The sequence below is a fragment of the Meles meles genome, chromosome 21 (assembly GCF_922984935.1).
Source record: "Meles meles chromosome 21, mMelMel3.1 paternal haplotype, whole genome shotgun sequence".
Lineage (NCBI taxonomy): Eukaryota > Metazoa > Chordata > Mammalia > Carnivora > Mustelidae > Meles > Meles meles.
In genome coordinates, this window is record NC_060086.1 from 25633366 (window position 1) to 25657639 (window position 24274).

Below are 24274 nucleotides of genomic sequence, written 5' to 3' on the forward strand. Positions count from 1 at the left end.
CATGCAAGGCCAGACAAAGCTCCTGCCTTGTCTCCAAGCTTTCCTCATCAGATCACTGCCTATGCTACCTCCAAATTCGTTATTTTTTAAATGGTTTTTTAAATGTTATTTTTAAGACTTATTTACATTTTAAATATTTAAAATTGCAAGATTCATCAGTCATTAACATCCTGCCACAACTGCTTCATTTCTCTCTCTAACACAGGTCTAATGCAGGTACCTCAGCATGTACCTACTAAAAACAGGGCCATCTGGGGGGCAGCTGGTTGGCTCAGTGGATGGAGGATGTGACTCTTGATCTTGGGGTTACAGGTTCGAGCCCCATGTTGGTGTATGGATTACTCAAAAATAAATTCTTTAAAAACAACAGCAGCAACAAAATGGGGGCATCCTCTTACATCACAACACTACAAGCCATCAAACTTAATCTTGAAATAATACCTTTACAGTCCAAGTTCAAATTACCCCAACTATCCCTATATGGCTTTTTTGTCATCGTGCAGAATCCAATCAAGGATCATGCAGTTACATTTAGTTGTCATTCTTTTTTTGTCTCCTTTAATCTAAAATCAACTCAACTTTTTTTTTTTTTTTTTAAGATTTTACTTATTTATTTGTCAGAGAGAGAGGCACAGGGAGAGAGGGAACATAAGCAAGGGGAGTGAGAGAGGGAGAAGCAGGCTTCTTGCTGAGCAGAGAGCCCGATGTGGGGCTCGATCCCAGGATCCTGGGATCGTGACCTGAGCTGAAGGCAGACACTTAACAACCGAGCCACCGAGGCGCCCCAACTTTTTTTTTTTCTTTCACCACACTGACATTTGTTGAAGAATCCAAGACAACTGTTTCATGAAATGGTCTTGCATTTGAATTTGTCTGCATATTTCCTCATGATAGTATTCAGGGTTAAGCCTTTTGGGCAGGCAAACCACACAGGTGATGTTCTGACACCAAAATCATCCTTAAAACGGCAACGCCATCACTCAGTCTGTGGCTCGAGACTCTCACTACCTTCTTGAGAAAGCCACGCTCCTGCCTAGGCTCCACAGTTCGTTCGCCGCGTGGCTCCACTGCCCACACACACAGCCGCACCAATCCTCCTGTCTCCAGCCAACGCGGTCCCTTCACTGTCACTGAACAGGCAAATGTCAGAGAAGCGTCAAGAGCTTCAGATTACCACTCAGCCCAACGTCCGCATCTGATAGAAGAAACCTTTTGCTGAAAAAAAGGATGGGACCCCAGGAAGAAAGGAAAATGGACCTTGTCTAGAAAAAGGTACCCTGACTCCTCACCATGTCTGGTGAAGAAGGACTGCGTAGTGAGGATCTCCTTTACTCTCGTCCCCTACTCCAGCGACCTGGGGCATGGGAAGAATTAAACTAAGTCACTCTGTTCTAAGGAGCTCTAACCGGTGGGTCCACTGAAGCTACAAAGGCAGATCCTAGACCTTCAGTGGCATTTTTTTTTTTTTATGCTTTCAATTAAAATACGCTGGGTCGCTTACACTCAGAGGTGTCCCCCGATCCTCTGAAGTGATGTGGCGAAAGGATTCTCTGGTCATGGGTCAAAGAACCACCACAAAGTTCCCAGACTGTAAAACGGAACTTATCAACTAGGGCTTCAGAATCAACCTCAAGAGCCTGCTTGAAAACAATCTGACCTGACCTTACACTATACAACAAGACCAATTTCAAGACGGACTACAGACTGTCACTGTAAAAAGTAAATAAGCTTCTAGAAGAAAACACAGCAATTTGGGGGTTTGTGATGGTTTCTTACAAAACAATTTTTAAAAACTGGATAAACGAAGCCTCATCAAAATCAATACCTCTGTTTAAGCCACAGACCGGAAAGGAGTATCTGCAAAATATATCTGGCAAAGGACTTTTAGATTTTATTTATTTATTTGTCAGAGGGAAAGAAAGAGAGTGAGAGAGAGAGAGAGAGCGTGAGATCACATAAGCAGGCAGAGGCAGAGAGAGAAGCAGGCCCCCTGCCAAGCAAGGAGCCTGATGTGGGACTCGATCCCAAGACCCTGGCATCATGACCCGAGCCAAAGGCAGTGGCTTAACCCACTGAGCCACCCAGGTATCCCTGGCAAAGGACTTTTATCTGAACTATAGAAAGAACTCCTACAACTCAATAAGAAAAAGGCACATAAACCAATTTTCTGTAATGGCCAGAAGATCTGAACAGACACCTCACAAAGGAAGATATAAGTACACTGAGAAGGTGCTCACCAGCCTTAGTCACCAGGAAAATACAAATTAAAACCACACTGAGATACTACAACACACCCACAGAATGGCTAACTTAAGAAAGACTGACATCACCTACTATTGGCAAAGATGTGGGGCAATCAGGACTCTCGCATCCTTGTTGTGGGAGTATAAAAAGTACACCACTTTGGGAAAGTGTCTGGCAGTTTCTTATAAATCTAAACATACACCCGCCTGATGACCCAGCAATTCCACTCCTAGGTATTTACCCAAGAGATATGAACATGTGCACCCACAAAAAGACTTCGAGAACAATGCTCATTAGCAGCTTCATTCGTAATAACCCCAAACTGAAACCATCCCAAGTGTTCCTCAATATAAGTATGAATAAACAAACTGTGGTCTAGTCATGCCACGAAACAGTATTTAGCAATAAAAAGGAACAAAGTACTGATTCACGCAACAGGAATAAATTTCACAAACACGCTGAATCAAAGAGGCCTTACGGGGAGAACACATACCATACAATTCTATCTACAGAAATTCAGTAACAGGGGCGCCTGGGTGGCTCAGTGGGTTAAAGCCTCTGCCTTCAGCTCAGGTCATGATCCCAGAGTCCTGGGATCGAGCCCCATGTCGGGCCCTCTGCTCAGCAGGGAGCCATTTCCGCCTCTCTCTCTGCCTGCCTCTCTGCCTACTTGTGATCTCTGCCTGTCAAATAAATAAATAAAATCTTTAAAAAAAAAAAAAAAAAAAAGAAATTCAGTAACAGGCGATTAATTTACGGTGGGAAAATACCAGAACAGTGGTTGCCTTCAGGGCTACTGGTATGAAGACCGACCAGGAAGGAGTAAGAGAAATTTCTAGAGTGCTGATAAACATTCTCTACATCTCAACAGAGATTAAGTTACATAGACTTTGTCAAAAATTAATCAACTGGCATACTTAAGATCACTACATTTCACATTTTTATCTCAAAAGAATAAGGGAAATAAATATTGAACTCTAGTTACTAATACGCATGTTAGAAGTAAATGATGTTTACAACTTCCTTTGAAATCAATCAAAAAATAAGACTAATGAATGGACAGATACATGGAGAGATGGATAGGTTTATAATAAAGCAAACACAGTGAAATATTCATTGCAGAGTGCACGAAGTGGATATATGGGTGTTCACTATACAATCCTTTCAACTCTTTCATATGTTGGAAGTTTTTCATATTAAAATACTGGGGGGTAGGGGCGCCTGGGTGGCTCAGTGGGTTAAGACCTCTGCCTTTAGCTCAGGTCATGATCTCAGGGTCCTGGGATCGAGCCCCACATCAGGCTCTCTGCTCAGCAGGGAGCCTGCTTCCCTTCCTCTCCCTCTCTGCCTGCCTCTCTGCCTACTTGTGATCTGTCTGTCAAATAAATAAATAAAATCTTTAAAAAAAAAATACTGGGGGGTAAATCAGAAGGGGACACATTTACTGTGGTGTCCTTCGTTTTCTTTTGCACTGTACCGAGCTTCAGGAGATGACGGCTTCTTATCATGCTTACCTCCTGAAAAGGAAATGGGCCATGGACAAAAAGTACAGACCAGCACAAACTCACACCTTACAAAATTAAGAATGAGCCCTGAACAAAAGTCTGAAAAGTCTAAATCCTTTTTCTGAGATGATGAAGGGCATTTGCACATGCGGCCGTGAACTGGTTTTATCCTCACAACATGAGAGACAGCAGAAGAGGCAAGGGCCCGGAAATGAGTGGGCATCGACAGGGTCACTGAGAAGTGACGTTCACATGAACGCCTAGGAATGACTACAGGAGGTTGGGTTTTGTGTTGTTGTGACCTGAGTTCGGCTGGCTCCAGGGGAAAGCAACGGGGGGTAGAGCAGAGAGCTTTAACCAGCAGGAGGGACACAACCCTGTCTAGGGGGTTCTCTCCAGCTACAGCTGAGCTCATTCCAATGGGGAACAGATGCACACTTGTAGGACGAGCTCACAACTCACTGTGAAAGCAAACAGACACAAAACCAAGCCACAGAGGCCCAGTGAGTCACAGCCTCTTCTGCCCTCAAAGAAGGAAAGAGGATCTGGGGCACCTGCAGGCATCAAGACAAGGGAACAGTGGTTCATACCCAGGAAGGTGGAAAATGTCATGCCGAGAGGCTCTGGGGAAGTAAGTGATGGCAAGTGTCCACTGGCAATGAAGTTCCTCTGCCTCATCGGTCCCCTAAGTCAGAGGGCACCTTTCAAACTGCACTCTTCCCCCAACTCGGGGTGTACTGTGTGAATAAGGGAAACTAACTCTAGGCCAGGTACATTTTACCCGAAGTTAAGATTAAAAACAATCTTGTTCGGTCAAACACCACCTGACCAAGGGCCTCCTGCCTCTAGATCAGGAGATAATGGCCTTCAGGAATTCCACAGCCTCCCTGGCTGAACACCATGCAACGCTGTCACATTAGATTCTATTTAAGATACAGAGAAGCACGATAACAAGAGTCTTAAGGAGACCTAAAGGTTTTGCTGCCTTGGGTTTCGAGGCTTATCTTTAACTCCTTTGGTGAGGGCAGCAAATAGGAAGATGTTCTGAGCAACAATTAAAGTGGGGAGACACCACTCCCAGGGCAGGCACCCATCCCCTAGGACCCACGCGAGCGGTTACCTGCGTTGCCCACTGGATTTGCGTGTGCCAGGCCCCGAGCAAGGCATCATAGAACCCTGTGAGCTGCCGGTCCAGGGGGAGGTCACTCTGGCACAGTTCTTGCCAGGTCGCTAAGAGCTGCGCCTGCAGAGGCAGAACAGAGGGGACATCGTTGAGGAAACAGGATATGCCGCCCTGCCACCCCAGCGAGGCAAGCCACGTCGAGCTGCCCACTCCCCAGGGCGAGCGGGTGCCCCTTGATGACCATTCACTGCAAACAAAAGTGAGGGAAACAAGACTTTGGTGCCTGCTCTGATCATCAACTCGAGTGTGACTCCGCTGCCCTCCGGGTGCTCCCTGCCCTTTTCACCCCACCCCAAAGCCTGCCAAGGTCCTTCCACCAGGCATGCTACACTCTCCGGAAAAGATCTCAAGGTGTGAGCGCGTGTGCACTTGAGCCCCATGGCCAACAGCGCCGCTTAAAACACACAAGCGCTGGACCTGGAGGAATTCAGTCAGCCCAGAAAGCGGTCAGGTTTTCAGCTCATGTCAACAACTCTAGAAAACAAAAAATTCTTCAGGCTTCCTGAAGGCATAATAAGGCCTAAGACACGACTCTCCCTTTAAAGACAAAAATGCAGGGTGCCTGGGTGGCTCAGTGGGTTAAGCCGCTGCCTTCGGCTCAGGTCATGATCTCAGGGTCCTGGGATTGAGTCCCGCATCGGGCTCTCTGCTCAGCGGGGAGCCTGCTTCCCTCTCTCTCTCTCTGCCTACTTGTGATCTCTCTCTGTCAAATAAATAAATAAAAAAAATCTAAAAAAAAAAATAAATAAAAAATAAAAAAAAATAAAAAAAAAAAAATAAAGACAAAAATGCAAAAAATTAAAACAACTAACCTACTAACTAAAAACAATTAACCTACAAGAGGCTGAAAGGGAGGGCTTGTTTTCTCCAAGTGCCACACAAATGAATCCACAGGTTGGACCGAGAACGCCCCCTACTGGCGAATCAGAAGAAAAAAGCCAGAGGGCACAGAGGCAAAGTGTCTCCTCCTTGAAGCTTGCAAATTGGAGCTCCGCAGCCGGGCATGGAAGCATTCCACAACAGTAAGCACCCCCAGCTCCTCACCTTGTGGCATTTGTAGTAGTAGGCAAGCAGCTGCGGCATCCGGTCAATTTCAGTAAACACCTTCACAAACACTCTGGACTGATCTAAAGGAGAACAACATCAAACATGGCCACATTGGTACCAGGCTTCCTGCTGGAGGCCAGAGAAAGAATTCCCCCGGCTAAATGTGGATATATGTAAGCGTGCCTTCTGAACTGCCTACCTACACAGTGAATTAACTCACACACAGAGAATACAGATATGAAAAATAAGTTAAGCATAAGGGCAGAATATGTAACTCAGACGCCACAAGCCTTGGCTTGTTTAGATAACGCATCTGTACACTTCAGCGAGGGAACTCAGATTATACATCAGCAAAGTCATTGTTCCACGGGAACCGGGAAATGAGTTCAAATCAGGACTGGGCCAGGGGTGGGGGTGGGACAGGGTCGGTGGGTAGGAGCTAAGCCTGGGCTGCAAAACCGAAGGAGACTCTCACCCTCAGGGTTGTGCAAGGGCAGGGCGAGAGCCTCCTTAGATTTTCTGCTTTAGGCAATTCACCTGCCTTACATCCTCCTGGGCCAGACTAAAATCATAAAATGTCAGCGACAGAAAGGCATCTGAAAAACCATCAATCGAACTCATTTTACAGGAGAGGCGAGGGCAGCCCAGAGAGCTTCAGTCACTTACAGGCCAATGGCGGGACTGCTCAACCACAGCATGGATGGAACTATATAAAACTACTGCTCTTCAACCATTTTGACCCTACAAAAGCAGCAATCTCATAAGACTCAATCTAATATTTATATGAACTAAGAAATACTGACACAGCAGAACTTCTGCCAGCTGCAGAGAACAAATCATGCTCTTTTCTGCTCCAGGGCCTTTGCACTTACTAGGTCTTCGATGATCCTTCTGGCTGTCTGTGTGGTTCTTCCCTTCACTTATCAGGAGGGCCTTTCCCAATCACCCAACCTAAATTAGGTTTCTTCTGTTATTTATTCCCCATCACATCTTTCCCTTTGTAGACTTAATTAAAATCTGTATTTTTCTATTTAGTTACCTGTATAACAGTTTGTTATCTTTCTCATCCTCAGAAATACAAGTTCTATGAGGCTGTGACCTTTCCTGTCTTATCTCACTGTTCCTAGAAATTAGCATAGCACATGGTACACACACACAAAATGTAGTAAATTGGGGCTCCTGGGTGGCTCAGTGGGTTAAGTCTCTGCCTTCGGTTCAGGTCATGATCTCAGGGTCCTGGGATAGAGTCCCTCATCAGGCTTTCTGCTCAGCGGGGAGCCTGCTTCCCCTGCCTGGCCCCCACTTGCCTCTCTGCCTATTTGTGGTCTCTGTCTGTCAAATAAATAAATAAAATCTTTTTTAAAAATGTGGTAAATTAATGACTGTTTTAAATAGCATTGCTTTTCAGAAACATAAATAGTATGTTTGTGGTAGAAAAAATGGAAAACAAGAAGAAAAAACTGCCTATCACACCCTATTAAACACTATCAACATTTTGGTATATATTCAAAGAATGCTTTTAGACAGAAACTGCTACAATGTTACTAGTCCAAAAATATAATCACAACTTAAAAAGTTTCCACCCCAGAGCAGAACTTGTTATTTCTTTTTTTTTTTTTTTAAAGATTTTTTTTATTTATTTATTTGACAGAGAGAGAGAGATCACAAGTAGGCAGAGAGGCAGGCAGAGAGAGAGGAGGAAGCAGGCTCCCTGCAGAGCAGAGAGCCCGATGCGGGGCTCGATCCCAGGACCCTGAGATCATGACCTGAGCCGAAGGCAGCGGCTCAATCCACTGAGCCACTCAGGCGCCCCAGAACTTGTTATTTCTTGAAACAAATAATAAAACAGAATTTGGCAACACAGCAAACCCAGTTAGTAAAAGCGATGGAAAACTTAAAGGTGACATGTGAATCTTTAGCCCTTACAGAAGAATTCGAGTTTTTCAAGGTTAGTACATTAAATTAAACATAAATACGTAACACTGGGGGAAGTTCCTGATTCAGACAAGAGAAAGAAAGGAATGGGAAACCTACTTCGGCAACCATAAAACACTTCTAGGCTCTTGCGATACCACCGACTCCACGCAGAAGGCACTGCGGAGCCCTTGCCTGGCGAAGGGCCATCTGCTGGGTGCTGCGGTGGGGGGCCAGGGGGTGGGGTTCTGATGGCAGACGTGTTATTTTGCAAGCACATCCCACTGCCCTTCTGCTGACAGAGCTCCGGGCGTTCTCTGAGAGACCATGGGCCTGCCTCCCCTTCTCCCATTTTTCTGTTTCTGTTTTGGTTTTTTTTTTCTTACCAGGCAAAAAATTTAGGTTTTATTACCGAGTAACACCATTAGTACTTTCTTACAGCTGCAAGTAATTACACATACATAAGACAGAGCAGATGTCGGGGCAGCTGGGTGGCTCAGTTGTTAAGTGTCTGCCTTTGGCTTGGGTTGCGATCTCAGGATCCTGGGATCGAGCCCCACATCGGGCTCCCTGCCCTGAGGGAAGCCTGCTTCTCCCTCTCCCACTCCCCCTGCTTGTGCTCCCTCTCTTACTGTGTCTCTCTCTGTCAAATAAATAAATAAATAAAATCTTAAAAAAAGAAAAAAAGAGCAAATGTCAATTGTCTTTATGAAAGAACACTTTGGTTTTGTTTCTAGTTTTAATGACTTGACGTCACTGTGTAAGTTTAAGGCATACATCATGTGGTTTGATCTACACATACTGTGAAATGAGAATAGGTTCAGCTAACATCCATTTCCTCATACAGCCACAGTAAAAAGAGAGAAAATAAGAAAAGAATAAAGGGGAAAAAATTCTTCTAGTGACGAATACTCCTAGGATTTACTCTCTTAACAACTGCCCCGGTATGTCCCATAGGGTTGTTACAGGACTGTTACACATAGGACTGCTGTAGGACTGCTCACTCCAATCATCGCACTGTGTGTCACAGCCCTGTACTTGTTATAACTGAAGTTTGTATCTTTTGACCATTTTCCATTGAAGTGTTTCTAGTGAAGCTGACTCTGCTCCAGGATCCAGGGTTGGCCAGCCAGAGCCTCAAATCCACCTGACCGAAGTGATTCAGAAGTGCAAAAGCCTGCCAATCAATGCCATCAGGATTAATGCTGGGCTCTCTTCCTAAGCTGTGAGGGCAGAAGCCTGGAAGTGTACGGGCCACCACCTGAAGAGTGCACCTGGAAGTAACTAACACCAACACACAGAGAGACAGAATCAAGAAATGGCAAGAGGCACGGTCCTAATAATAACACAGTCTGTGCTCCTGGACCAGCAAGACCTACTCCAGAACTTCTCAGTCCCGTAAGCAATAGATTCTCTCTCTCTCTTTCTCTTTTTCACATAGGCCTGTGTGAATTGGGTTTCTGTCACTTTTAGTGAAATAATCCCAAACTCATAGAGGCCTCAGGGGCTCTAGTCTCTATGCCTTCCACCCCCAGTGTGATGGAGGACCAATGGACTCTTATTTCAAATTAACAACTGATTTTGGATTACAAACAAGACAATATAATGAACATACAGCACCAATGGGAAATTTTGCTTACGTTGCTTTTGCGTATGATTTCACATTTTATTTAGACATAAGGAAGTACTTCTCACACAGTGCCCTGCATTATCTATGAAATGAAGTAAGTATATGGGAAGAAATGCTCTGAAACCTCGTTCTAAAACATTTCCCCCACTGTATCGGTCTGCACCACTTCGCCCTGGAAGGCTTCCCTTCACCCTTCCGCCACTCTCTAGACTCATTCCTCCTGGGGAAAGAGAGCATCTGGTATCAGAGAGTATCTGAATGTGTCAGTAAAATAAACAGAGGTGAGGCTAATATCAAAGGCCTCCGATATAAAATGTAGGTAAAAACATTAAAAAAACAAACCACACCGTGGAGAAGCTTCTGTCACACTCACACTTCTTCCAGAGCATCTCCGTTTACAGAATCTCACTTCAACCCCAGGGCAACCCTACTGTGGCCAGAAGACGGAGAAACTGGCATCAGAATAAATAAGCCCATCCAGATCACACGACCAGAAGGACCGAGACCGCCTCTCAGTCAGGTTCCTGAGGCATCATTTAACTCAAGTTAATTGTCCAAAATGACAACTGACAGATGCGAGAGTTTAAATCTCAGATCCAGCAAAGAATTCCAGGAGCTCTGCTGGTCTGGTTCAGAGAAGAGGAGTGACTTCCAGAAGGGAAGTCTCTGGGATAAAGGGGAAAGGAACTCAGAACCCTTACTCCCATTTTGGAAAAATATGAAGGCCTACGGATGGTAGCAAGAAGGAGAGGAAATAAAAAGGCAACCAGAAATTTAAGGATAAAGATTAAAATCATAGTGCCTGACCTGACTGCAAAAATGCACTAAGCTTATAAACTTGTGATAACAGAAACATTATTTACTAATTCAATTGAAAACCATGATATATGAGGCGAATGCAAAAGGAGAGAGGAGTGGTATGAGTGCAAAATCCTTCACTACAACAATAGGAAGTCAACAGACAATACCTAAAACTAATATACAAAGAAGTAAAATAATAATAAAAGAAGTATTATGCAAAGGGGCACCTGGGAGGCTCAGTCAGTTAAGCACCCGATACTCTTGATTTCGGGTTAGGTCATGATCTCAGGGCTCACGGGATCGAGCCCTGTGCTGGGCTCTGTGCTCAGCAGGGAGTCTGCTTGAGATTCTCTCTCCCCCTCTGCACTGCCACTCCCCTCCCCCTACACCATGCATGCGTGTGCACGTTCTCTCTTGGAAATGAATAAATCTTTAAAAATAAGTAAATAAGTGTATTTACTTATCCAGAAATATAAAGTGAAATGCTAGAGAAAACAGTTCTGAGAATTAGAAGTGCTCTCCTGGGATTAGGATTGGGGAATGAAGCAGTAGAGGGAAAAAATGTTCTTTTCCCCAGTAAGACCTCCAGTATTGTTTCTTTCAACACTGTTGGTGAGGGGAACAAATTTTAACTGAATTCGAGAAACAGAAAAATGAAACCAATGAAGTCATTTGTGGGTCTGGATTCCAATTTGTAGTGTAGCTCCATATGCTGAACTAGAGAGCCTTTCAGAAACGCGGCTGCTGCTCCTGTTCAAATAGAGACTTCGTGAGTTCCCAACTGGTCTCTTAGGACTTACTCCCTTTGGGTTACTGTGAGAGCCATGAAATCTTGCATGGGGGTCCAAGAGAAAGGAATAACATTCACAGAGTGCCTCCCCTAGGACCAGGAAAGTAGGAATCATAGGGTGTGTGTGTTCCATACTCCCTTTTCTAAGAAGGAAATTGAGGTCTCATTGCTAAGAGGCAGCAGCCCTTGGGGCGCCTGGGTGGCTCAGTCATTAAGCGTCTGCCTTTGACTCAGGTCATGATCCCAGGGTCCTGGGATCAAATTCCACATCAGGCTCCCTGCTCAGTGGGGAGTCCACTTCTGCCTCTCCCACCACCCTGCTCATGCTTTCGTTTGTTCCTTCTCTCTCAAATAAATAAATAAAATCTTAAAAAAAAAAAAAGGAGGCAGCAGCCCAAAGATTCCAAAATTGGTCTGTCCACACTCCTTCCACTTGGCCAACAGCCCTCATCAGACTTACTAATAAACTGCTAACAGCCATGAAATTCTTCCCCGCATAGAAACTCCTCAGTCTGTTCAAGGCCAACTATGCTCTCCCAGCTCTCCTGTCCAGGCTCATCTCTGACCATTTCCCAATGTCCACTCCACTGAAATGGGCTTAACAGTTATTCCCACAACTGCCCCTGAGTTTTCCCATTCCTACACTACTCATATGTATGTTGTTCCCTTTGCTGGAAACATTTCTCCCCACTTATCAAAATCCTACACTCATGGGAAAATGCTCATCCCACAGTGCTCACAGGGAGAAAAACAAGGTACAAAATTGTATATATCCAATGAATAGTCCTGCCTTAAAAGATACAGGTACACACTCACAGGAAAAAACTAAAAGGAAATACTAACAGTCATATCTGGGCACTGAGTTGACTGGTAAATCATCTTTTTTATATTTGTATATATCTTCCCATTCTCAACAACCTGTATTACCTTTATAATTGAAACAATTAGGGGCACCTGGTGGCTCAGCAGGTTAAGCATCTGCCTTCAGCTCAGGTCATGATCCCAGGGTCCTGGGATCAAGCCCCACATCGGGCTCCCTGCTCAATGGGGAGCCTGCTTCCCTTCCTCTCCCTCTGCCACTCCCCCTGCTTGTGCTGTCTTTCACTCTCTATCTCTCAAATAAATAAATAAAATCTTTAGGGGCACCTGGGGGGCTCAGTCATTAAGTGTCTGCCTTCAGCTCAGGGTCCAGGGATCAAGTCCCACAAAGGGTTCCCTGCTTGGCAGAAAGCCTGATTCTCCCTCTCCCACTCTCCCTGCTTGTGTTCCCTCTCTAGCTGTGTCTCTCTCTGTCAAATAAATAAAATCTTAAATAAAATATTTTTAAAAAGAAACAATTAAAAAATTTTTTTAATTCATCTCTCAAAGTTCTGCACATGTTAGTTAGTTCTTTCAGAAAAGCTTCCTCGATTTTCTATCCTCTTTTCCCTTCATCCCAGGGATGCCTAAAACAACTTTCACATTCCATCTTGTAATAAAATTATTTGTGTACTTGTTCTCTCCTGGCCTCACCCTCAACCAAGCTGTAAAGTCCCTGAAGGACAGCAATCTTATCTTATTCATCCTTGCATTCCCTGCTGTTCCTCACATAATCAGTATTTTAAAATAATATTTAAAAAGGATTTATCCTTTTGAAATGCCTACTTTGAATTACACCAGACAGGAATTATACAAAAGCAAACAAACTCAACCGCTTAAATGTTCACATATTTGGTGGCTTGAGGATAATAAGTAAATAATTTGGTAAACATCAGCATTCCACACATAGCAATGGACTCTAAGAGCCAAATTCTGGTATTTATATTAAATAGTTTCTTACATATTTTCCTAAGGGCAGAGGAAAGGACTGAATGGGAGCCCTTGCTGCCAGACTCACTGCTGAGAAGCCAGGGCGGCAGCCTTGGGACTTCCAAAGCACCACCTGTGGCACTCGTCTGCCCCCTTCTGGCCAAAACTCAGATGCCACCGCCTCAGAAGGAAAAGAAGAAAGAAAAAATTTAACTGCACAAACTGGTAGCCAACTTTTTATACTTGCCGAGAAGGAAAATCTGTGAGGGCAACTATTGTTTTTTTTTTGTTTTTTAAAGATTTTATTTATTTATTTGACAGAGAGATCACAAGTAGGCAGAGAGGCAGGCAGAGAGGCAGGCAGAGAGAGAGAGAGAGAGAGGGAAGCAGGCTCCCTGCTGAGCAGAGAGCCCCATGCGGGACTCGATCCCAGGACCCTGAGATCATGACCTGAGCTGAAGGCAGCGGCTTAACCCACTGAGCCACCCAGGCGGAGGGCAACTATTGTGACGATAATCCAGCTAGGCCTTGGAAATCTGTTGGTAGATCTCACTTTGATGGGCAGGAGTCCATGTGTTGGAAGATGGCTTTTTGCCCCTAAAATGTTTATTATTTTCCCATGATCCCTTAGATCAATGAATCTCCCATGATCCCTTAGATCAATGAATCTCCTAGATCAAACTGCTACAGAAAGTTGCTTCAGGGACACCTGGGTGGCTTAGTCAGTTAAGCAGCTGCTTTTGGCTCAGGTGGTGATCCCACAGTTCTGGAATCAAGTCCCACATCGGGCTCCTTGCTAAGTGGGGAGCCTGCTTCTTCCTCTGCCTACTATTCCTCTTGCTTGTGCTCTTTCTTTCTCTCTGACAAATAAATAAATAAAATCTTTAGTAAAAAAAAATCTGCTTCATCTGCCTTCAGCTCAGGTCATGATCCTGGGATCCTGGGATTGAGCCCCACATGGGGCATCCTGCTTGGCGGGTGGCCTGCTTCTCCCTCTCCCTCTGTTTGTGCTCCCTCTCTCACTGTGTCTCTCACTGTCAAATAAATAAAATTTTTTAAAAAAATCTGCTTCAACATAACTCAATTACTGGTTGGTTGTGTAAACTGAGATAGGCATATAAGGTTAAAGACTGTCACTCTGAGCAGAGATGGGAAGTGGTAAGGTGTTGGGGAGGTACTAACTTAGAAGTGATTCCCCTCCTGCCTTTTTTAAGTAGGTCAACAAAACTCTAGACCCTGAGATCAAGAGTGGACACTTAGCCAACTGAGCCACCCAGGCACTTCAGAGATTTCCCTTTAAAAACAGACAGGGATGGGGCGCCTGAGTGGCTCAGTAGGTTTAAGCCTCTGCCTTCAGCTCGTCATGATCCTGGGGCCCTGGGATTGAGCCCCGCATCGGGCTCTCTGCTCAGCAGGGAGCCTGCTTCCCCTTCTCTCTCTGCCTACCTCTCTGCCTACTTGTGATCTCTGTCAAATAAATAAATAAAATCTTAAAAAAAAAACAACAAAACCCAGATAGGGACGCCTGGGTGGCTCAGTCGGTTAAATGTCTGCCTTCAGCTCAGGTCATGATCTCCAGGTCCTAGGATCAAGCCCTCCATCGGGCTCTTGCTCAGTGGGGAGCTTGCTTCTCCATCTTTCTCTGCTGCTCCTCCTGCTTTTGCCAACGCAAAACTTTTCTCTCTCAAAGAAATAAATAAATAATCTTTTAAAAAATAAAAATAAAAACCATTAGATAAAAAAGCAACTTGGCCTTCCAGGAAAGACGTCTGATGAGAGAACACATTACTGGGGGGGGCGGGGGAGGGAGGGCGGTGGGGAAACTTCCTGATGCTCACGAAAATTCACCACCACAAGAAAAATACAACCATCTCATCTGTGCTGAAGCCGGGGAAATATCTGTACTGCAGAACTTCGGAGAAAGTAATCAGATATTCGGCCACGTTGGCCCTCGGTGAGTGGGGATTCCAGGAGCACTGGGAATGCCGCCGGGAGCAGCTAAGCACGGCAGGACAAGGTGGAGACAGGGAGCAAAGAGGGGGTCTGGTCCAGGCCAGTGGAGAAGGCTCACTTCTGCATTAGCCCAGAAGAGGCTAAAAAAGAGCCAGCCTGCCTGCAGAGAGTGGGTCTGGAATCGGGCCTGATTTAAATCTGAACAAAGGTAGTCAAATATAGCTTGCCCTCACTACCAAGACCCATAATCCTGACCCAGAGGGCATCATCCGAATCTGATTCCAGTAGCAAACCCCTTCAGAATGAAAGGAAAAGCATTCAAATTCATGGAGCCACCACCTCCCCACCTCCACTCCTAACTTCTTCTCCAACCCCACCCAGCCAGAGGTGCACCCCAACCATATCCGAGAGCTCTGTGGGTCTCTAGCCGCAAAAATTCATGAGAAAATGGGAGGGACAAAGCTACCAGATGGTGACTTTCCACAAACCAGCTCCAGTCCTAGGATCCTAAAGAGGCAGAGAACACTCCAAACAGATGACTGACAAGTGGGTAAGTGATGGAATGGAAAGACTGGAGATGGGTACTGAATCCATTCTCTTTAGGCAGCTGAAGAGCACAACACAGAATGTAGCTTTTAATTCAAGGGCAAGGCGATAGCTCTCAACAAAGCCCAGGTAAACAAGGATGGGCTTCTAAGGAGATTGCACGTGATTTTCCAGTAAAGAGCAAGCCCAGAAAAAAGCAGCCACGCAGAAGTATGACTAAGCAGAAATAAAACAAACCAAAACAAAAAACAAACAAAAAAAAAAAACCCACAATAGGACCTATGCAGAAGTAGCACAGGGAGGGGAGAAAAGAAAAGGAACAGAGTGTGCAGAAGGTACATCATGAGAGTACTTCAAGAACAAGCAAAGGGAGGATAATAAGGAAGTCAAGGACTTGACCACCACCATAAACCAATTAGACCTAACACACACACACACACACACACACACATAGAACACTCCACCCAGCAACAGCAGAATACATATTTTTCTCAAGTGCCCGTGAAACATTCTCCAGGACAGCTCACAACTGAGGCCAGAAAACAAGTGTAGGGATACCTGGGTAACTCAGTTGGTTAAGTGGCTGCCTTTCACTCAGGTCATGATCCCAGGGGCCTGGGATGGAGTCCCACATCGGGCTTCTTGCTCAGCAGGGAGCCTGCTTCTCTCTCTGCCTTTGCCTGTCACTCTGCCTGCTTGTGCTCTCTCTGACAAATAAATAAATAAAATTTTTAAAAAGAAAACAAGTGTAACGAAGACGGAAATCATATATCCTTTCCAATCATTATGAAATAAAACTAGAAATCAAAAGAAGAAAAAACAGTGAGAAAATTCACAAATATGTAGAAACTAAACAACAGTCTTAAACAACCAATGGGTCAAAGAAGATACCATAAGGGAAATTAAGAATTATCATGAGACAAATGAAAATAAAAACACAATATACCAAAATATGTGGGAGGCCACAAAAGCAGCACTAAGAACTAATTTATAGCTAATTTAAGCATTATTAAATGCTTATGTTTAAAAAAAGAAAAAAAAGAAGTATCTCAAGCCAACTGCCTAAACTCTACATCCTAAAGACCTAGAAAAGAAAAGAAAAAAAAAAAAAAAAAGAACAAACGAAACCTAAAGGTAGCAGAAGGGAAGAAATAATAAAGATCAGAGCAGAGATCAATATAATAGAGCAAAACAAAAAGAAAATCAACAAAACCAAGAGGTGGTTGTTTGAAAAGATGAACAAAATTGACAAACTTTTAATTAGATTTACTATGAAAAAGAAAGAAGACATTTCAAATAAAGTCAGAAATGAAAAAAAGGACACTACTACTGATCTTACAGAAATAAAAAGGATTATAAGAAAGTACTATGGGGGGTGTCTGGATGGCTCAGTTGGTAGAGTGTCCAACTCCTGATCTCAGGCCTTGATCTCAGGGCTGTGAGTTCAAGTCCTTTGTTGGGCATAGAGCCTACTTAAAAAAAAAAAAAAAAACGGTGCCTGGGTTGTTCAGCCGGTTAAGCAAGTAACTTCAGCTCAGGTTCTGGGAGCGAGCCCCATGTCGGTCTTTGTGCACAGCAAGGTGTCCGCTTCTCTTTGAAGAGAAGCTCCCAAAGCTCGTGCTCACTCTCTCAAATAAATAAATAAAATCTTTTTTAAAAGTATATCAATTAATAATAAATTAATAAATAAATCCCAACAAATTGGATAAACTAGATGAAATGAACAAATTCTTAGACACACACAATCTACCAAGACTGAACCATGAAGAAATAAGAACTCTAAATGGATTGAAAACTAGTAAGGAGATTGAATCAACAATCAAAAAACTTTTAACAAAGAAAAGCACACCATATAGTTTCACTGGTGAATATATTAGACATCTAAAGAAAAATTTATACTGATACTTCCCAAAGTCTTCCAAAAAACTGAACAGGATGAAACACTTTAACTCATTTCTATGAGGCCAACATTCACCCAATCCAAAGCCAGACAAAGACAATACAAGAAAAGAAACCGACAGACCAATATCCCTGAAGATTTTTTTTTTTTTTTTGAGAGAGAGAGAGGACATGTGCACTCAAGCAGAGGTACAGTGCTCAAGCAAACTCCACAGCCAGCACAGATCCCAACACAGGGCTCGATCTCATGACCCTGAGACCATGACCTAAGCAGAAATCAAGAGTCAGACAAAACGAGCCACCCAGATGTCACATCCCTGAATAGTGATGCAAAAATCCTTGATGAAATACTAGCAAACCAAAATCAGCAGCATATTAAAGGATAATACTCTATAGTCAAGTAGAATTCATTCCTGAGATGCAAGGATGGTTCAATATACAAAAATCAAGCAATGTAATATACTATTATTAACAGAATGATGGGAAAAAAATCCACATGATCATCTCAAATGGTGAAGAAAAGAATTTGTTAAAATTCAACATTTTTCATGACATAACTCAACAAACCAGGGAGAGAAGCAAACTATGTCAACATAATAAGGGCCCTGTATGAAAAGCCCCCAGCTGATATAATACTCAATGATGAAAGACTATTTCAAATTTCTCCTCTGAGATCAGGAACAAGACAAGAATGTCTGCTTTTGCCACCTTTATTCACCTTAGTGCTGGAAGTCTTAGCCAGAGCAATGAGGCATGAAAGAGAACACCATTCAAAGAGAAGAGGAAAAAGTAAAATTATCTTTGTTTGCAGATGATATGATCTTATAATCAGAAAACCCTAAATATCCCACAAAAAAATCTGTTAGAATTAGTAAGTGAATTTGCCAAAGTTGCAGGATACAAAATCAACACACAAAAATCAGTTGTGTTGGGGCGCCTGGGTGGCTCAGATGTTTGGGTATCTGCCTTTGGCTCAGGTCATCATCTCCGAGTTCTGGATCGAACCCCACATTGGGCTCTCAGCTCAGTGGAGAATCTGCTTCTTCCTTTCCCCCCTGCTTGTGTTTTCTCTGTCTTGTCTCTCTCTCTCAATGAAAAAAATAAATAAAATCTTTTTAAAAAAATCAGTTGTTCTTCTACATATTGACAATGAATGATCTGAAGAGGAGAAAAATTCATTTACAGTAACATTAAAAAAATAATAAAACACTTGGGAAAAAATGTAACAAGGAGATGAAAGCCTTATACTCTGAAAATGACAAAACACTGCTGAAAGAAATTAAAGACAACACAAATTAAAAAACATCCCATGTTCACGGATTAGAAGACTTTACTGTTAAGATGGTAATACTATCCAAAACCATCTACAGATTCAATGCAATCCCTATTGAAATTCCAATGGTGTCTTTTGGAGAAACAGAAAAACCCATTCTAGAATTCATATGGAACTTCAAGGGACCCCAAATAGACAAAACATTCTTGAAAAAGAAGGGTAACATTGGTGGTCTCACACTTCATGACTTCAAAACTTACAACAAAGCTACAATAATCAAAACAATATGTATGGACCAGTGGAGGTAACGGTGTGGTACTGGCATAAGGATGGACATGACCAATGGAAGAGAACAGAGTGCTCAGAAATAAACCTTCACATATACAGTCAAATGTCTTTCAACAAGGGTGTCAAGGCCATTCAGTGGGGAAAGGACAACAAATGATGCTCAGAAAACAGGATATCCACATGAAAAAGAAAGAAGTTGGACCCTTACCTTACACCATATACAAAAATTAACTTAAAATGGATCAAAGAGCTACACTTAAGAACTAAAACTATCAACTCTTAGAAGATGGGAAGTTTCATTACATTGGATTTGGCGAAAATTTCTCACTTGTGACACCAACGTAGGCAACAAAATTAAAAACAGATATATTAGACTACATAAAAATTTAAGAATAGTATATCAAAAGACACTATAAATAGAATGGAAGGACAACCCACAGAATGAGAGTTTACAAATCATATATCTGATCAGAGATTAATATCCAGAATATATAATAAACTCCTACAACTGAACAATAAAAAATAAATAACCTGATTTTAAAATGGGCAAAGGACCTGGGACATCTGGGTGGCTCAGTTGGTTAAGTGTCTGCCTTTGGCTCAGGTCATGAGCCCAGAATGCTGGAATCAAGTCTCCCACTGGGCTCCCTGCTCTGTGGGGAGCCTGCTTCTCCCTCTGCCTCCTGCTCCCCCTGCTTGTACGGTCTCTCTCTCTGACAGATAAATAAATAAAATTAAAAAAAAAATAAAAGGACAAAAGACTTGAATAGACATTTCTACAAAGATACACAAATGGCCAATAAGGATATGGCCAAATCCAGTATCATTAGTCATTAGGGAAATGCAGGTCAAAATCACAATGCGATATTAATACACACCTATTAGGAGGACTACTATCAAAAAGCAGAAAACGACATGTGCTGGGGAAGATGTGGGGAAGCTGGAACACATGTACATTACTGGTGGGAATGTAAAAAGATGAACTCCTATGGAAAACAAGATTCCTTGAAAAATTAAAAGTAGAATTCTTGTATGATCCAGGAATTCCACTTCTGGGCATATACCCAAAAGAACCGAAAGCTGAGACTCAACCAGGTATTTGTACACTTGTGTGCACAGCAATACTATTCACAACAGTCAAAAGGCGAAAGTAACTCAATTGTTCGTGGACAGATAAATAAACGAAAGGTGACATATACATACAATGGAATAATATTAAGACCTAAGAAGGAGGGAAATTTTTTTTTTTAAGGAGAGAAATGCTTACACAGGCTACAACACAGAAAAACCTTGATGATACATGCTAAGTGAAATCAACCAATCACACAATGACAAATGCCGTGTGATTCTACTTCTATAAGGTACCTAAAGTAGTCAAATCTATAGAGACAGAAAGAGGATGGCAGGTGCCAGGGGCTGGGGGTGAGAGAGGAAGGAGTTAGTATTCAATAGCACAGAGTTCAACTGAGGAAGATGAGGAGTTCTGGAGGTGGCTGGTGGTTATGTTTGCACAACAATGTAAATATACTTCATGCCATTAACTTGTACACTTAGAAATGGTTAAAACGGTAAATTTTATGCTACGTGTATTTTACCATAATTAAAAAAAAACCCAACCTCTTTTTAAAACAGCGAGCACTTCCCTGTACCCCTGGGGCTAATAATACATTTTATGTTAATTTAAAAATTAAAATAAATAAATAAATAAATAAATAAAACAGAGAGCACTTCAAAAAGGTAGCCTAGAGGGGGCGCCTGGGTGGCTCAGTGAGTTAAAGCCTCTGCCTTAGACTCAGGTCATGATCCCAGGGTCCTAGGATAGAGCCCTGCATGGGGCCTCTCTGCTCAGCAGGGAGCCTGCTTCCCCCTCTCTCTCTCTATGCCTGCCTCTCTGCCTACTTGTCATCTCTGTCAAATAAATAAATAAATTATCTTAAAAAAAAACACGAAAAAGTTAGCCTTGGAAAGAGAAGAAATTTGAGGATACAACCGCTTCACACTTTTAAGGAAAGTGCTTTCCCTAACAGGATCTAAGGTTCAGTACCTGGCTGGCTCAGTCAACAGAGGTGCAACTCTTGATCCTGGGGTTGTGAGTTTGAGCACCACATCAGGTGTAGAGATTACTTAAAACAAGAAAATCTTTAAAAAAGGGGGGTGGGGGACCTAAGGTATCACAACGAGATATAAAATGACACTGGCAGAGCTAAGGGGAAAAAATAGAAAGTAAATAATCATCTCACAAAAGTAAAAATTAAACAGAAAAAGAGCAGAAATGCTATTTTGGAGTACCTGGTTGGCTCAGTCAGGTACACGTCAGCCTTTGGTTCAGGTCATGATCCCAGGGTCCTGGGATCAAGCCCCGAGCCAGGCTGCCTGCTCAAGGGGGAGTCTGCTTCTCCCTCTTCCTCTCCCCACTCCCTTGTTCTCTGTCTCTCCCTCTCTCAAACGAAGAAATAAAATCTTAAAAAAAAAAACCATAACAGAGTAATAAGGAAAAATGAGGGGCGCTTAGGTGGTTCAGTGGGTTAAAGCCTCTGCCTTCAGCTCAGGTCATGATCTCAGGGTCCTGGGATAGAGCCCCGCATCGGGCTCTCTGCTTGGTGGGGAGCCTGCTTCCTCCTCTCTCTCTCTGCCTACTTGTGATCTCTGTCTGTCAAATAAATAAAATCTTTAAAAAAAAAAAAAAATGGGGCGCCTGGGTGGCTCAGTGGTTTAAGCCGCTGCCTTCAGCTCAGGTCATGATCTCAGGGTCCTGGGATCGAGTCCCACATCGGGCTCTCTGCTCGGCAGGGAGCCTGCTTCCCTCTCACTCTCTCTGCCTGCCTCTCTGCCTACTTGTGATCTCTCTCTGTCAAATAAATAAATAAAATCTTTAAAAAAAAAAAAAATGGGTGCCTGGGTGGCTCGGAGGATTAAGCCTCTGCCTTCGGCTCAGGTCATGATTCCAGGGTCCTGGGATCGAGCCCCACATCGGGCTCTCTGCTCCGCAGGGAGCCTGCTTCCTCCTCTTTCTCTGCCTGCCTCTCTGCTTACTTGTGATCTCTGTCAAATAAATAAATAAAATCTTTAAAAAAAAAAAAAAAATGATGGGGCGCCTAGGTGGCTCAGTGGGTTAAGCCGCTGCCTTCAGCTCAGGTCATGATCTCAGGATCCTGGGATCGAGTCCCACATCGGGCTCTCTGCTCAGCAGAGAGCCTGCTTCCCTTCCTCTCTCTCTGCCTGCCTCTCTTGTGATTTCTCTCTGCCAAATAAATAAATAAAATCTTTAAAAAAAAAAAAAAAATGAAAGCTTCCCAGCCGTTTCTATGACACCAACACAACCATGATACTAAACCCTGACACAGATATTTACTAATGAGCTCTCTATGAAAAAGTTCTAAATAAAGCGTCATCAAATATCCAGTAGGACTTTAACATGCACTCACACATGCGCGTGCGCACCCACACCGACATCCCATAAACATGTGGGGCTTGATCTTGAGTTGCAAGAATAATAGGATATTACAAATGCTATCAATATGATTTCCCACATTAGTAGATCAGAGGAAATAAAAACCGTATTTGACAAGGGTCAAACGGTACACTTAAGATGTGTGCATTTCTTTAAAAGTAAATTTTACCCTCCAAAAAGAGAATCTTAAATCGATACCGAACTCTAGTTATTGATATGAATGCTGAAGCAGTTAAGAGTGAAGTATGTGGATATCTGCAAGTCACTTTGCAATGCATCCCCAACAGAACCCGGATGGGTGGGTAGGTGTGTAACAAAGCAAAGGGGCTGAAACGCCCAACTAGGATCTAGATGGTGTTTGTTGTGTGCTCATCTCGACATTTCTGTATGCTTAAAACTATTCATATGAACTCTTGGAAAAAGGTAACCCCCATTAGGTTACAACTTAATTCGAAATTACGTAAATTAATCCAAAGTAAGACACTCAAAAGGTGGAAGACTTGGAAAGCCTTACCCCTGTGGGGAGGTGAGCAACGAGGAGAGAGGCCCGCACTTACCTATAGACGGGGAGGAGAAGGCCGCGACAATCTGCGGCGAGGCCAAGGCCTCCAGCCTGTTCTTCAGCGCCTCTAGGTGCACACATTTTTCTGAGTAGTCTGGCGTATCAACAAGCATCATTAAGCTGTTCTGCATACCGGTCAGCTTGGCAGAAATCACAGCTATGTCCTATGAAAGGCCAGAACAGAAGATATTTATTTTAAAAGATCCCAGGTCCTTCAGGAGCGCCTGGGTGGCTCAGTTAGCTAAGCATCTGCTTTTGGCTCAGGTCATGATCTCAGGGTCCTGGGATTGAGTTCTGTGTCAGGGGTCCCTGCTCAGCAGGGAGTCTGCTTCTCCCCCTCCCTCTGCCCCTCTCCCCTGTTTGTGCACTCGCTCTCTGTCTCTCTCTCAAATAAATAACATCTTTAAAAAAAAAAAGAAAGAAAGAAATGAAAGACCCTAGATACTTCGGTAAGAACAGACAAAATACAGGAAGACAGTTCATGTAATAAGAAAATGGCCCATAAATGTATTATGTTCAATATTATTAGCAGTCAAATCAATGGAAATTAAAACAAGAGTTTTCCTCCTAACAAAACGGAAAACCCTAGACAAAATTATGATAGCTATTGTTGGTGAGGGTGTGAAGAAGAAAAGAGTCTGGTCCCATAAATTTATACTGTCTTTCTCGAAGGTAATTTAGCAATTTGCATCAATAATTGAAAATTATTCGGGCGCCTCGTGGCTCAGTCGTTAAGCGTCTGCCTTTGGCTCAGGTTATGATCCCAGGGTCCTGGGATGGAGCCCCACATTGGGCTCCCTGCTCAGTGGGAAGCCTGCTTCTCCCTCTCCCACTCCCTGCACTTGTGTTCCCTTTCTCGCTGTGTCTCTATCAAATAAAAAAATAAAATCTTTTAAAAAAAGGAAAATAATTCACACCATTTTTTTTATTAAAGATTTTATTCATGTATTTGAGAGCGAGAGTGTGCCATGCACGAGCAGGAGACTGAGGCGGTGGTGTAGAGGGAGAGGGAGAATTAGACGACTCACCAAGCGCAGAGCCCAATGCGGAAAATCCCAGGACCCTGAGATCATAACCTGAGCTTCACGAAGGCAGATGCTTAACTGACTGAGCCACCCAAGCACCCCTCACATCTTTTGACCTCGTGTTTCCTTTTCTAGAAATTTGTCCTAAAGAAACAATTGGGAGGGGGTGCCCAGCTGGCTCAGTTGGTATACCATGATCTCTGGGTGGTAAGTTCAAGCCCCACACTGGGTGTAGATATAAAATCTTTACAAAAAGAAACAAAGAACAATCAGAGGGACACAGAGATATTCATGAATTCTAATTAATTAATGTGATTCTACTGTTGTAGTAACAAAAGTCTTGAAGCAACCTAAATCCTAAAGGACGAATCACTC

The 24274-nt window shown here is 43.2% G+C and overlaps 1 protein-coding gene across 3 annotated transcripts in view; it reads right to left on the reverse strand.

The window, feature by feature from the left end:
• Positions 1-24274, reverse strand: part of COG7 (component of oligomeric golgi complex 7) — an 82340-nt gene that overhangs the window by 50914 nt on the left and 7152 nt on the right. For all 3 annotated transcript variants that reach the window (XR_006816696.1, XM_045993524.1, XM_045993523.1), the window contains exons 4-6: positions 22870-23038; positions 5977-6059; positions 4870-4992 (exon numbers count right to left, since the gene is read on the reverse strand). Coding sequence is in view for 2 of the 3 variants with exons in the window: in XM_045993524.1 (XP_045849480.1) it covers positions 4870-4992; positions 5977-6059; positions 22870-23038 (375 nt within the window). In the remaining variant the exon portion in view is untranslated. The remainder of the gene's footprint in view (positions 1-4869; positions 4993-5976; positions 6060-22869; positions 23039-24274) is intronic.